The sequence below is a fragment of the Aythya ferina genome (genome assembly GCF_964211825.1).
Source record: "Aythya ferina genome assembly, chromosome: 11".
NCBI lineage: Eukaryota > Metazoa > Chordata > Aves > Anseriformes > Anatidae > Aythya > Aythya ferina.
The window spans coordinates 10,892,352-10,906,558 of record NC_140307.1 but is presented as its reverse complement, the minus strand read 5'-3'; the positions used below and the strand labels follow the sequence as shown (position 1 = coordinate 10,906,558).

General features: G+C 58.7%; 2 protein-coding genes across 3 annotated transcripts in view; one reads left to right on the top strand and one right to left on the bottom strand.

Moving 5' to 3' along the window:
* Positions 1-2,211, top strand: part of ALPK3 (alpha kinase 3) — a gene marked incomplete at its 5' end in the record, with an annotated part of 33,886 nt that extends 31,675 nt beyond the window's left edge. The window contains 3 exon segments of the mRNA XM_084531936.1: positions 32-249; positions 450-498; positions 604-2,211. Coding sequence (XP_084388062.1) covers positions 32-249; positions 450-498; positions 604-925 — 589 coding nt within the window. The 3' untranslated portion in view covers positions 926-2,211.
* Positions 2,212-2,426: 215 nt separating this feature from the next.
* On the bottom strand, positions 2,427-11,978 carry LOC311442574 (sodium/nucleoside cotransporter 1-like). 2 transcript variants are annotated; one of them, XM_084531937.1, is made up of 18 exons: positions 11,697-11,978; positions 10,378-10,501; positions 10,204-10,304; positions 9,988-10,079; positions 9,366-9,555; positions 8,868-9,009; positions 7,990-8,103; positions 7,520-7,597; positions 7,122-7,202; positions 6,684-6,764; positions 6,425-6,550; positions 5,085-5,215; positions 4,709-4,877; positions 4,331-4,528; positions 3,941-4,022; positions 3,514-3,612; positions 3,057-3,168; positions 2,427-2,766 (listed from the first exon to the last, which is right to left on the bottom strand). In XM_084531937.1, the coding sequence occupies exons 2-18, from the start codon at positions 10,459-10,461 to the stop codon at positions 2,649-2,651; spliced, it is 1,998 nt and encodes a 665-aa protein (XP_084388063.1). In that variant the 5' UTR covers positions 10,462-10,501; positions 11,697-11,978; the 3' UTR covers positions 2,427-2,648. The 2 variants fall into 2 exon arrangements, with proteins under 2 accessions (XP_084388063.1, XP_084388064.1); XM_084531938.1 differs by having other exon boundaries at positions 9,988-10,075; positions 11,697-11,739.
* Positions 11,979-14,207: the final 2,229 nt, after the last annotated feature.

Sequence of the window (14,207 nt, the reverse complement as noted above, 5' to 3'; positions counted from 1 at the left end):
TCCGTTTGCTGAGCTGTGTGTTACCACACAGGATAATTCCTCTGTACCTGATTTACCGACCGGCCAACAACATCCCTTACGCCACGATGGAGGAGGACCTGGGTGGGCCCTGTGAGCAGTACTGTGTCACCGAGAGAGATGGCAGCTTGGTGGCACGAGGCACCTCGGAGATTGTGCTCAAATGCTGTGCCTTCCAGCACTGGGTATACCAGTGGACGAATGGAAACATCCTTGTGACTGACATGGAAGGTAAAGGGATATTCCCACCCAATTCCCGTGGCCCTTCACCACTTGTGTGCTTGCAAAAGGAGGAGAACTACCCCCAGCCTTGCCCTCCTGACTGTTTCCCTATGTGCCTTGGAGCCCTGCTTAAAGGGTGATGAGCTGCCCTTGGCTCCGGTGCCCATCCTTGCCTGGGCAGGGGCTGGTTGTCCTCCCTTTCCTTGCAGGTGTGGGCTGGAAGATGACCAACGTGCGGATAGCTACCAACCTCAAAGGGTGAGTGACTCTCCAGATGTGGGGTGGCGTGGGGCATGATAGTAAGCGCCATCCGGTGGGACGTCTCCGAGCACGAGGTGAGGCTGAGTGTGGCTGTGTTGGCAGGTACCAGGGGCTGAAGGAAAGCTGCTTCCCCTCCCTGTTGGAGCAATTCGCGGCCACTCACCAGTGCAACCATTACTGCAACATCCTGGGCCTGAAGACTCTGGAGCCAGCCAAACCCAAGGGCTCCAAGAGCCCCTCCACAGGCAGGAAATCAGCCCAGTCCAGCCCCCAGCTTCCGAAGAAGGGGATGGCGAGTCCCCAGGGCACCCGGAAGGCTACTGTGAGCCCCAGGAGCTCCCGGAGAGCAGTGGAAGCAGGGGAGGCCCAAGCAGCCTCCAAACTCAGGTCTGGAGAGGGCAGCGGGTCTGGTTGCCCACAGTAGCCGGAGCTGCGGCCGTGGGGACCCCCACTCCGCCCACCAGCCCAAGCAGCCGGAGGGCAGCGTGCGACCACGTGCTGCAGCTGCTCTCATCCCTTTGCTCCTGCCCCGGCTCCTCACGTTTGTGTTGTGTGATGTGTGCTAGCGCAAGCCACTCAACTGGCTTCGCAGCAGGGCCGGCACAGCTGAGGGCATTGCGGCTCCCACCCATGGGCCCCCTCTCACAGACCTCTCTGCAGAAGATGCGTGGGGCCATGCACGCCCCTGCGCCGGTACTTGGTTTCCACTCCTGCCTTGTTCCATTTGGCTTGTTTGAACTGGTGCATTCAAGACGTGGGCCGTCAGACCAGCTCCCTCGGGCTTTGCCTATGCTGTGCCCCATTCCTGGCAGTGCTCCCCTGAGCTGACCAGGAGTGTAGGCTCTCCTCCTGGCTCCCAGCTCTTTTCTGCTCCCCCAGCACATGTCACCACTCCTCTCCCTCTTCATGTCCTCCGTAAAGCCCAGACAGTGCTCAGTGTCAGGGGTGTGAACCAAACCAGAGCCCGACCGGTCCTTTGCATGCTGATTTAAATTGTTTTGCTGCAGCGGGGTTTAGTGGTGAGCTGCAGCACTTGTGCTTGCCTGCTGCTATTGCTTGGGGCTCTGGGGTGCGGGCCAGCCCCGTGGCGGGGTGCTGGTGTCGGTGCCAGCAGCCGCACGGGGTGGGAGCTGCACCCCTCTCCTGGCTTCCATGGCTGGGTGGATGCTGAGGGCGGTGGTGCTGCTACAGGTAAGGATGCTCTACCTCAGATGGGGCGCCCAGGAGCGGGGCATTGCTGGCCACGTGTGGTTAGTGTCACCCCCGCTTGGCGCAGTTACCCCAGTGGCAGCATCTGCCCCTGTCTCTGCTGCCCTGGTGCCACACAGAGGCCAGTTCTGAGCCCCAGGGCCGCCTGCTCTGGCCATGGTGGGAGGCATCGATGGGTGGGCAGCGGTGCTCCTGCTGCGAAGTAAAGCCCCCCACAGTGGGACAAGACTCCTTTGTCTCATCCCATCACCTTCCCTAGGGCTCTGGAAAGGCGTGCTGGGTGACAGCGCTGCCACACCTAAGCATGGGGAGGGCGGTGGCACCCGAAACGGTGACTCGCTGCAGCCTGGCAGAGGAGAGAAGGGACTGGGCTGGGAGCAGGGGTGTGCCCCGGTGCCCTGGTGCTGTCGTCAGATCATTGTAAAATAATGGTGTACATACATGGCCGCCTTGGCAAATGGGTGTGCTCGAGTGCAATAAAGTGAGAAGGACTGGCCTGTTCCCCGGTGCTGTGGTCGCTATGGAAAAGATGAACCCAAGCATGGCGGGACGGGGAGGCTTGTCTGGGGAAGGCAGGAAACAGCTTCAGCCGACAGCTTTACCCCATCCACGCCGGCTGTGGGGAGAGGAGAGGGGCTGGGCCCTGAAGCTGGCACCTGGTGGAGGCTCAATTTGCAAGGTTTGCAGCAAAAAACAGCTATGGCGAGCTTCAGTCATGGGATACGTACAGCCTGAGGTTTATTTTGGAGCAGTTCCCCTGTGTCCAAGGAGCCAACACCCAGGGCTGCGGGTTGCAAGGTGCATGATGCTGTCTTTCATCACTGGAGTGGACAGGACCAGACACACACGTCCACGCTGTTTTTTTTCGTGCCTCTGGGACAGGTGTGTGCGGACCCTGGTGTTCCTTTGAGCTGGCAGCAGCCTGTGAGTTTCAGGGTTCACCACGTGCAGGATGTGTGGTTGTAGTGCCCACAGCACTGCATCAGCCATAGCTCACTCTCTGCCTGGCCATCCCAGATGCCAGTGAAGGAGAGTGTCCCGTTCTCCAGCATCGTGCTGAAAGGAAAGAGAGGCACGGTCAGGCCTAGAGCCACCCTTCCACCCCCATCCCCAAACTGATGGTTCAGAGGCTCACGCTGGGCTCCTCATCCTCCCAGAGAGAGCCAGAGAGCTGGCTTGCTGGGTGCCGACTGTGCACAGCTGCTGAAGGGCGAAGGAGATGGGACATGCGTGCAAGCTACATGAGCCAGTCCCATCCCAGCCCTGTCTGCCACCCCCATGCACATGGGTCCCCAGGCAAGACCCTACAGGTCCAGACCCTCTCCATGGCCCGGCCGCACACCTACCTAGCGAAGAGTTGCTTGCAGCACGTGTATATGGGGTAGCTGGTAGAGGTGAAGTTGGCAGTGCCGAAGAAGGTCACGCAGTCGCTCACCTCCGTTGGCGTGTACATGAGGCCTGGGGGACAAGGCCTGGTGGTTTGGTCTCTGGGGGACCACACACTCAAATCCCACACCCTGACCATGCATGCACCACATCCTCCCAGCTGGCTGCAGACAGTGGGAGCTCCTCACAATGCCTCAAAGTCCACCCTTGAAATATCCCAACTGCAGCCCAGGTGAGGGTGAGGAGCCCCAGCAGTGCCATGGGATTTGGGGGACCCTGAGAAACTGCCACAGGGGGGAGAGAGCAGAGGGTTTAGAGGCCCTGTCAGAGCCGTGGGGGTGGCCCCCGGCCTTCCCACACCTGCACCAGCATTTGTAGGGGCGTTCAGCCCTTTGCCTGTTCTCCCCAGGGACCCACCTGCCAGGCAGGAGTTGAGCATGGAGACGCAGATGCCGGTGAGCAGGGCTCGCAGCACGACGGAGGCAAAGTCGCTCTTGCGGTGGGGAACAAGGGAGGCTGTGGGGACAAAGCAGAGAGCAGGGCAAGTCAGATCCTTGCTCTGCTTCTGGACCCCGGTCGGGGACACAGAAAGAAGAGACATGTCCCAGGTCCCCATCTGGCTCTGCCATCCAGTGCCCTGCCCAACCATGCTGGTGTAGCATCGTGTTTGGTGGTCCTGGCCACAGCCCAGCCTGTCTGCCCAGCCTGTGGTGGGGGTGGAAGTCCCATTTCTTAGCTGCGTGCTATCAGAGGCTGAACGCTGAGGCTTGAAGGCAGCAAATTCCTGCCGCCCACAGGTCCCATTGCCCCACGCCCAAGCACCCAGGACGTGGGTCACACTCACTCAGGCCTCCCAGCATGATCCCGATGGAGCTGAGGTTGGCAAATCCACAGAGTGCAAAGGTGGTGATGGTCTCGGCACGCTCCTGCAGGGCACAAAGGCAGGGGACAGTCACCCTGAACCAGCCCCACAGTGCCCTGTGCTGAGCTCCATGGTGTAGCTCCCAGCTCAGCCAGCCAGGGTGGAGATAAGTCCCCCCCCCAATCCTTTCTCCTTCAGTGGGTCCTTCGGGATGACCCCAAACCCAGTAGTGAGTGGACATTCAAGTCTAGTTGGCTGTGGGTGTCCTCCCATCCCCCAAACCATCACCCCCCTGCTCTGCCAGGCCCCGTGCCCTGTTTCAGCTGGCTCCATTAGTGCCCTATGCCCAGCGGGGTTGGCAGTTGCCCTCACAGATATCCACTGCTTCTGGCCCCCGTTCCACTCCTCCAGGCCGTCCAGCCGATTCTTCTTGTACGTGGCCAGCTGCTGGTACGCCACGAACTCATTCAGGAAGATCTTGGTCCCCAGGAGCTCGGCCACCAGTGGCGAGTCTGCCCAGTCTGCCCCCATGAGAAAGGCCACGGGCATGAGGACGTAGGAGCAGATCATCTGGGAAGAGCGCGCCAGGAAGGAGCACCGCAGAGCTGAGCCCCTGCGTAGCCCCCAGCTTGGGCACCCGCCGCCAGCATTCACCAAGCACCAGCAAAGTGAACGCTAGACAAGGGGGGGTCTTGGCAGCCCACTGAGGCAGCGGGCGAAGGTGGGGATGGGCAGGGGATTCGGGGATACCTGAAAGGAGAGGTCTTTGATGTTCACCATCTCCCCGAACCACAGCAAGGCAGCGTTGATGAACTCCAGCACGGCCAAGAAGGCGATGAGGTTGGCCGCGATGTTGGCCACAAGCCCCACCGAGGCAGCAGCCCCACTACTAGCAGCTTCCAGGATGTTCTGCTCTTCCCTGGGAGAAAAAAGACCCAGACAGGCTCATGTGGCCAGGCAACACCACTGTGAGGTTGGTCCTGCTCTGTGGATGTACTGCGCTGTCTGCACACCACAGGGGTCTCCCAACCTTCTGCCACCTGCCATACCCCAATTGCTCCCGCAACTTCCCTGCTGTGGCAGGATGTGTGCGACCCCACCGCCCCATCCCGCTGCTCCCACTCACCCGCTGGCGATGTGGACGCTTTCCTTGCCCTTGAACTTGGACTCTTCCACTTCGGGGTAGACCAGTTTGGACATAGCGAGGGCACAGGGCGCAGCCATCACGGAGGCTGCAATCAGCGATGCTGCATCTATCTGCAACAGGCAGACCATGGGCTCAGGCGCTGCAGCTCCGTGCAAGGCTGCACAGGGCTGCCCCAGGACATGGCCAGCAAGGGCCAGCAACACCTGGAGCAGTGCCAGGCTCTCCGGTTGCTCAGGGTTGGAAAATGTCTCTGCATTTCCCATCTTGGCCATTGAGGAGGCATAGGTCTGGATGGAGACATTGCTGGAGCCACAGCAATCATAACCTCACATGCTAATCTCTGGCTGTCTGACTTAACCTTGATGATTTTTGTCCCCTCCCTTTCCCTTTCTGTCATTATCATTATCAGAGCAATAAGTTGTGCAACATTGTGAACTTCCACCCCCACCGAACAGCCGAGCTCCTAGCAGGAGCAGAGTATTACCGTAACAGCCTCATCTCACCCCTCCCCTGCCCTCTGCGCGGCAATTTATAATTTCTCTGTCCTTTCACCCGTGGCTCCCTCCTTAAGTAGCCTAATTAATGTTTAAATAGCAGTAGCTCAGCCAGAAGGTCAAGGGGAAGGTTTATTCCCCAGTACGGAGCACTGATGAGGCCACATCTGGACACAATGTCCATCTCTGAGACAATGATGAACTGGGGAGAGCATTCCTGGCTGCGGCACAGGACAGCCGAGGAGATGCTGGAGGAGCTGGGCTTGTTCAGCTGGGAGAAAGGAGGGCTGAGCGGGGGGAGCTGCAGTCCCCAGATACTTAAAAGGGGGCTGAAGGAAAGACACTTCCCAGAGGTCCCTGGTGAAAGGCTGAGAAGCACAGTACAGGTTACAGTGGAGGAATTCCTGCTGGACATGTGGAAAAATTTGTTCCCAGTGAATTGGGGCTTCTTGGGCAGACCAGAGAGGTGGGGAGGATCTCCACCATGGAGATGTTCACCGCTAACCTGGATGAGCATCCCGCTCAGGCTCTGCCATTACCCAGTCTGGGCAAGAGGGTGGACCAGAGACCTCCAAAGGGGTCTTCCAGGCTAAATCATTCCCTGATTCAATAAGATCTACCCTGATTGCTGTGGAAGGGTCCCTGGCAGAGCTCTGGGGTTTTGGCAAGGCCAGCAGAGGTGAGGTGAGACTGGGCATGGAGACCCCTGGCCCGTTATGGAAGAGGACCACAGTGGGTCCTTTTCCCCCACAAGCTGAGGGCAGTTCTGGCATGTCAGAACCCCTGAGCAGGGAAAACGTGGCTTGTATCTGGCCATGCACTCACCCCAAAAGATATATAGGCTCCCATCACGCTGCCTGCAATGGTGGAAAAGCCCCCAGTCATCACAGCATGGATTTCTGAATAGGTCATGTCTGCAAGGTACGGGCGGATGAGCAGTGGGGCTTCAGTCTGTGTGAAAGAAAAGCCTCTGTTGTCACCATGCAGGGCTGTAGGTCTCCTGGGAAGGAAGGAGAAGACCCTTCCTCTGGGGCAGCCTCAGCTGCAAGGACTGAGGGGCTGGATCTCCTCCCCAGAGCCTTACCTGTCCCACAAAAATGTTCCCTGCCACACTCAGGGTCTCAGTAGGGGTGGTGCCCATTGAGAACTGAAGCATCCAGGAGATCTGGAGACAGACAAGGCCACGGTGTTTCCAAAGGCTCCTGACACCCCACCACCCACCCTGTGAAGCAAAGCACTATCTGGTCCTCCAGCCTGCCCTTGCCAAGCAGCATGGTGGTGGTCTCCAGAAGTGCCCAAAGACCAGGTAGCACCATCAACCCCAGGGCTGGGCTTTCTCAGGAAGATGTGCATGAAAGAGGGGTCGCGATAGACGTGTCTATCATTTTAGCAGAACAAGTCAAACCAAATTAGTACCATCCCAATTTTCCAGGGACATCCATCAACTTTTCATTGGGGCTGCAGAAACCACCAGGTCCTTCTCCTTTCCACCACCATCACAGAGCTAGACACAAGTCCCTACCTTCAGGATGAGCCACTGCATGGCACCGAGGTAATAGAGGATGGACATCACACAGCTGAAGAAAACAACGATGGGCAGAGTCTGCAGACAAGATACCAGGGTGCAGGATTAAAGGGGAGTTGAGCAGCACATCTAAGTACACTTGGGGACCAGGCTCCCCTGCCACATGGGCTGGGCATGGTGTTGCATATCCAGCCCACACTATTGGGGTGCCACAACACTGGGCGAGCCCAGCAGGAGGGACAGGAACCCGTATAAATTCCCCATGGCTCTGAGGAGGTCCATGGATGGGCACAAAGCTAAGGGAGACCCATCCTTGAGCTGGTTGAGCTCTGGACAAGGCCAGAAGAAAACCAGGCTCTGCCTCTCCCTCCCCACATCCCGTTCCCCAAGCTGACCTGAAAGGCAAAGACTTCTTCAACGAGCGTGTTCCCAAAGACAAAGACGGAGCCAGCTTTGGTGTAGCCCAGGAAGATCTGCAATTGAGGACGTCATATGGTAAGAGGGAGATCTCCATGAGCTCTTCCCCTGACATCTGTCTTCTGCCTAGCAGGTGACTGCCCCTCAATCCCACAGCCAGATTCATTGCCCCAGCAGATAAAGACCCCGTGATACCTAGGCTGGGGATAGTGGTGGGGTGTCCCTGAGGCACGGGGCACTACTCCAGCCTGCAAGGGACACTGTGCCAAAGGGCCTGGGCTGTGCCACAAAACCAGGAAAGAGCTGGCTTTTCTCCAGTCTCAACAAGAATGCTGGCGTGCATTCCCTGCCGTTCCTCCAGCCCATGCCACGCTCGGCTCTACTTACTGGTCGCAATGGGAGCTACCTGGAGGGCTTAAGCATGGGACAGGGTGAGCAGAAACAGTACCTGGATCTGGTCACCCAGCCACCGGAAAGCTTGGATGCCAGGGGTTGTTCGGAGGATGAAGAGGCCAATTAAGAATTCCAAGGCAATACCCCAGAAAACAGCTCTCCAGGACACCTGGGGACCAAGAGTAGAATGAGGACCAAAGCGTTACCAAAGCCTACAGACTTACCTCTCTGGCTTCCTGCCCTTTCAGTGGCTCTTGGGTGGTGGTCAGGGGGATGCTATTTGTCAGGAATCCCCTCAGAAACCTACAAACATAGGCTGGTGATAGAGGGAGAAGACAAGTTGGTGGGAGTCAGGAAATGGCTGGTGAAATGCAACCTGCCAGGCTTGCCAGGGAGGAGAAGGGCAGTGGAGACCTTCTTGTGGTAGTACAGACCCCCTAGAGCAAAATTGCTGGTTCACTAACACTTTGGAGGAAGGGGATGGAGGGATTGCCCAAAGCATTGAAAAGGGCTGGGTTGGAAACCCCTGGGACTTCAATCACTTCTGCCCCTTCACCCACAGGCACCTGAAGCTCAGGCATGGCTCTGGTGCTGGGTCTCTGGGTATGCTCCAGTGTGAAAGACACTGTGGAAAACAGGATGGGGGGACCACGGGGGAGCCCTGGGTCGGGCAGCAGGCAGGAGAGCAGTCTGGTGGCTTTGGGGCTGCAGCCATCCACCCTGGGCTCTGCTCCCCAGGCTGTGGCCAGCTCTGCCCAGGGGCTCTGCTGGGCTTTTGTGTTCTACAGGGAGCCTAGGGACTTCTCCCCTGCTCCAGCCATGGGCCATCAGGGGATGATAATGGGAAAGAAGCATTTGTTCCCCACATCCTCCTCAGCTCTCAGTGCTGGGTGGCCACCTCTGGTGAGGCCACGCCACACCTGAAACACATACTGCGCTGTGGTGCTTGGAGAAGATGAACAGAAACAGCAAAATAAAGCAGAAGCCAGCTAATGAGATGAGCTGCTCTGGGTTTCTGGCGGTGTCCAAAGCCAGCCACGTGACCAGGCCGCCCAGGAGGACCACGCTCAGCAGCCTGCAAAGTAAATCCCAGACTGTCACAGAGAGGAAGCCCCCATGAAGGCAGGAGCTAACTGTGTGGGAGATGTCACCCTACAGGTGGTGCATCTGAGGAAACCCGGGTCTCAGATGCAGATGAGGGGTACAGCTAGCCATCAGGCTACTGAGGTAGAGAGGTGGTGGCAAGCCATTTCTGCCACGGCTTCTACATGGCAGGGCCATGCCTCACCACCCATGAGGTGCCTGCACAACACTAGGGCACATGCCCAGTGCCACCAGCTATCGGTCACGCCAGCCCTGCTCTGGCCGGACAACCACAGGATAGGGGACCCAGGCTCTGGGGAGATGCAGCCCTGTCTCCTCCTCACTCACCATTTCAGCCATCGCCAGGATTTTTGGAAGCATTTCTGAACAGGGCTGAGGAGCTGCAATACCTTTGCCCCACAGTACTTCTTGAAGAGGCTCCATAGCATGAAGAAGACAACCACAGCAGTTATGATGAGCAAGGCAAGGGCTCGCTGGAAGTTGAGCCAACAGGCCGCAATGAGGTAGCACAGGTAGGCTGGAGAAGGCACGTATGGGGTCAGAAACATCAGAACCATAGGGATTCACAATGCTAATTGTGGCAAACAGGTCTGTTTCCTCAAAACATCCTTCCCTGACCACCCCTGAGGTTCTTGTCTATGCATGGGGGGGGGTTAGGTAGCACCACCTGAGCAGCCAGGCTCCTTGGTGACAGCATCTCAGCTGTGTGGGTGCACACAGAGTGAGCAGAGGCAGAGAAAACTCTTTGTGTAGGTGGAGAAAGGGGAGGACAGTGAGATGCGGGGAGCTCTCATGGACAGGAGCAGCGAGGTGAGGAGGACTTGGACAATGGGGCTGGTGAGGATAGACACAACCTCCATGTGGGCAGGGGTGCCTGTTGCTCGGAGGCTGGGGGCACAGCCATCCCAGGGGATGTGGAGCTGGGGTCTCAGTGCTGGGAAGTCCTCACCTACTCCAAAGATCCCCCAGAAGACCATCCGCAGTGTCTTGGCATGAGCCTTGCAGAAGCGCTTTGCCTTGGATGCTGGCTGCAGAGCCTTCCTGGGGAGAGTCACACACCAGAGACACGAGAGGTGCAGATTTATCCTGAAGATCAGCCCAATTTCGGACTCACTGTGACCACTGGAAATACTTCACATGCATGAATCTACGGGAGTTATCCTACCTGCAGTATGAGGAGACTCTCCCTTTCCCTTCTCCTCGCCTTTCCTCCTTGCTCCCACCACGTGGACCATCATGGTTCTCCTCATGGAGTCCCTCCTCACCCTGGAAAACATTGTTAGCTGGAGCACCCCAAGCAGCTCCTGTGGCCCAGTGGGAGGGGAAGTGGGTGATTTACCGGAGATTCAAAAGCTGGGTTGTCTATGCCCTTCTCAAGGCTGTCCAGGGATATCCGGTTTTCTTCCATCTCCAGGTGCGCCATTGCCTCACCGCATTAGAGAAACAGCACGGCGAGGGACCAGCTGCCCAGGGAGAGAAAGCTGGGATCAGCTCTGGGAAGGACAAATATCTGACCCCTGTCGACAGTTTGGGGTCTCTGAGGAGAACACCCTTAGAAGTTAGCATTCAGAGCAGCTCCTGCACCAGCAAAGCACCAGATCATCCCGTGGGGTCCTCAAGCCACAGGGCTGGTGCGCAGGCTTGCTTGTTCTCCTGTAACTATGGGAGGGTCCTTGTTCTTCCATGTTTCCAAACAATTACAGGAGAAAATTTGACACCAGCAGTGCTGCAGGGAGAGCTAGCACCCCTCCTCCAAGGTGCAGAAGATGTTGGCAAAAATGTTGTGGGGGGTTGCGAAAAATAAGAGTGGTCGCATGTCCCATCAGGAGCTCTTGGAGCACCCATGTCCTTCAGTTGAGGATAAGGAAGGTCTTTTCCTGTCGGTAACTAGTACAGCACAGGAGTGATGGGTAGGAGTAAACTGTGATTTGCATGGGGACCAGTCCTAAAGGAAGATTTTACTGGGAGAACTGGTCCAGCAAAGCTAGAAGAACCAGTGTTCCCACCAGTGCAGGGCTCCTTGCAGCATCTCGTTCAGGCACCCTCCCGCTACCTCTGCCTGGAGAAGGACAGGAGACTCCTCTCTGTGCAGAGGAGTCACAGAGAAGGCGGAGGGTGGCTGCAGGAGCACTCTTGCATGAGGACATAGGGAATGGTGAGGAGCCCTTGCTCTGAAGGTCTGAGTGTCAGGACAGCAAGGACAGGGTGGAGAGGGCAGGCTCACGCTTCCCATGGCACAAGGATCGGGCTCCACCAAGGACAGCAGGCCCCCTCCAGCCCAGGGACCCCCCAGCACCTCCCAGTCCCAGGGTCTGGGGACCCCCTCAGGTCTTCCCCAATGCTCCCAGCCCACCCCCAGAGCCGCAAGGCACTTGCACCCCGAGGCAGGGGGGCTCAGTGACCACCTCCCCTCCAACCCCCCATGGCTCTGCTGCTTTTTATTTTGCTGAGGCCTCCTTGGCCACCCTCCTCCCTGGGGTGGTGCCAGGTGAGCAGGGAGACAATCGACGCCCCCCTCCCATGCCCCCTGTGCCCCCCATGTGGGGCCACGGTGCTCCCCATGGCCCCTGCCCAGCTGTGGGACCCCACAGCCACACGCAGGGCCCTTGTCCTTGTCCCCCACCCCAGTCCCTGTGCCCACTGGGCCCCAGCGCTCACCCGCCAGCCCCGCAGCTCCGGCCTGGTGCCGTGCAGTTACGGATTAACAGCTCAGTCCAAAGAGCTGGGTCAACCCATAGTGAGCGATAGCTCGATAGCTCGGCTCCTCCCGGGCTCACGCCCTGGCACCCAGCCCTGGCTGCACCATGAGCAGCAAGGGTGCTGGAGGAACACGGCTGCACCCTGAGGGTGCTGGAGGAACACGGCTGCACCCTGAGGGTGCTGGAGGAGCACGGCTGCGGCCTGAGGGTGCTGGAGGAGCATGGCTGCACTGTGTAGGTGCTGGAGGAGCACTGCGGGGCAGCCACGGCTGCACCCAAACCCCAGCGGTGCTCCCATCCCAGCAGGACGCTTTGCGGGAAGCAAGCTGGAAGAAGAAATACCTGGAAAAAAAATAAAATAAATAATAAATCTAAAAGGGTGTTAAGCAGAAGGGGCCCCTCCCGGCCCCGCCCCCCCACACTTAAGAGGGCGCCCGGCGAGCTGAGTGCGCAGAGCCCCGGTAGCGCGCCGTGATCGTATAGTGGTTAGTACTCTGCGTTGTGGCCGCAGCAACCTCGGTTCGAATCCGAGTCACGGCATCGCCCCGGCGGTACCACGGCACACGGGCTCCGAATTTTTTTCTTTTTTTTTTGCCCTTATTCCCCTCCTTCCCCGCACGTCCCATCGCACTCCCCCGTGGCACGGACGCCTCGCGGGCCCGTCCCGCTCGCTTCCACCATTTTCGCTCAGCGCAGCCCCCCGGTGGAAGCGCGGCCTCGGGGGCTGGAGCCAGGACGCCCCCGGACCCCGACAGTGCTCGGCAGCTGCGGCAGGACCCCCGGGAGCCTTTCCCGACCCCGGCCCGGCCCCGCAGCCCCCGTCGAGGCGGCGGAGAGAGCCGGGGAGGGCAGCGGAGGGGTGAGGGGAACGAGCGAAAATTGTGCAAAAAGAGGGCTAAAAGTATACGAGGCGACACGAAGGGCGGGCTAGAGCATGTTGATGAACGAGGGGAGTAAGGGCAAAAAAAAAAAAAAAAATTCGGAGCCCGTGTGCCGTGGTACCGCCGGGGCGATGCCGTGACTCGGATTCGAACCGAGGTTGCTGCGGCCACAACGCAGAGTACTAACCACTATACGATCACGGCGCGCTACCGGGGCTCTGGGCACCGAGCTCGCCGGGCGCGCTGTTAAGTGCAGGGGGCGCTGAGCTCACGGCGGGGCGGGGCGGGCCGACGGGCGTTGCCATGGCGACACGGGGAGGGGAGGGGAGGGGGAGGCCCCCTCCTCCGCTCGGCCGTGTGCGCATGCGCGCACCCCGCGGCTCTGCCCTCAGTGCTGTGAGGGCCGCTGGTGGTGGTGTTCAAGGAGGCTCTCACGTTGTTTTCGCATCCATAACATCCACCGAGTTCTGGTTGAATTGAATAAAACCCCTCCGTCCGGTTCTGATTGAATTTAATAAAACCCCTCTGTCGAGTTCTGGTTGAATTTAGTAAAATCAAGGCTCACGGCAAAGGAGCTCTGCATCAGCTCCTGTCACTCTGTGCCCATATATCAAAAGGGCTCGGAGGTGTGAAGGGAGGTGGAACGGCCCTTTTGTGCCCCCCCTTTGCCCGTGCCCATCTCCTCCTTCCCTCAGCCTCCACTTTAACATGCCCCGGGCCCTGGTGCCTGTGCTGGTCCCTCAGCAGCACTGTGAACCACTGTGTCTACACATCAAACCTGGGGGCTGGTGCATGAGGGGCTCTCCGGTGGCATCTCTGCCTGCCCCATGTGTCTGGGTGGCTTTTGGGCACCTCCTGCCCCAGTGCTGCCTCTCAGCTCCCCTTGTCTGCACCCAAAGATTTCCAGTCTGTCCCTCCCGCAGGGCTACAGGGTGCTCCTGCTCATCTGCAGCCACCCTTGTCACCATCTGCATCCTCATGCTGGGCCCGGAGTGGGTGCAGCAATTTCCATGTTGGACCAGCATAACTGTAGTGGGGAAGAAGCAACCAAAGGAGAAGGTGGGATGCTGTGGAGGTGCAGAGCATCTCTGGCAGGATGTGCTGTTTGCACCTGGTGGGGATGGGGGACCTACAGCAGTGCACGCAGCGAGCAGGGGATTCCTCCTTCCTGAGCGTGGTGTCCACCAAGGTCTTGATCCCAATTCTCAGCCTAAGCTGGGTGCTCTCCCAGCTGCATGCTGGGCGCTGCTCACCCGGCGTGCGTGGTGCTGGTTGCTCTGCAGGCAGGCAGGAGGTGGCGGGGCTCGTGCTTCGGATGCTCGGCCGTCAGAATCACAATGACCTCAGCTGCTGGAACAGACACCACCAAGATAAACACTGTGGTGATAAGGAGGAATCGGCCAAACATGGAAGTGAGCAGGGAGGTGGCGAGTGGATGTGGAGATAAGCACCAGGGATGTGGAGATAAGCATAAGGAGGTGTGAAGCTGCTGCCACCCATCAGTGGCAGTGGTGGCCCTGTCCCAGCACAGCTTCCTGCCCATGGGATGCCTTCCCCAGTGGGATTTGGATGTGAGCACTCCTAATAAA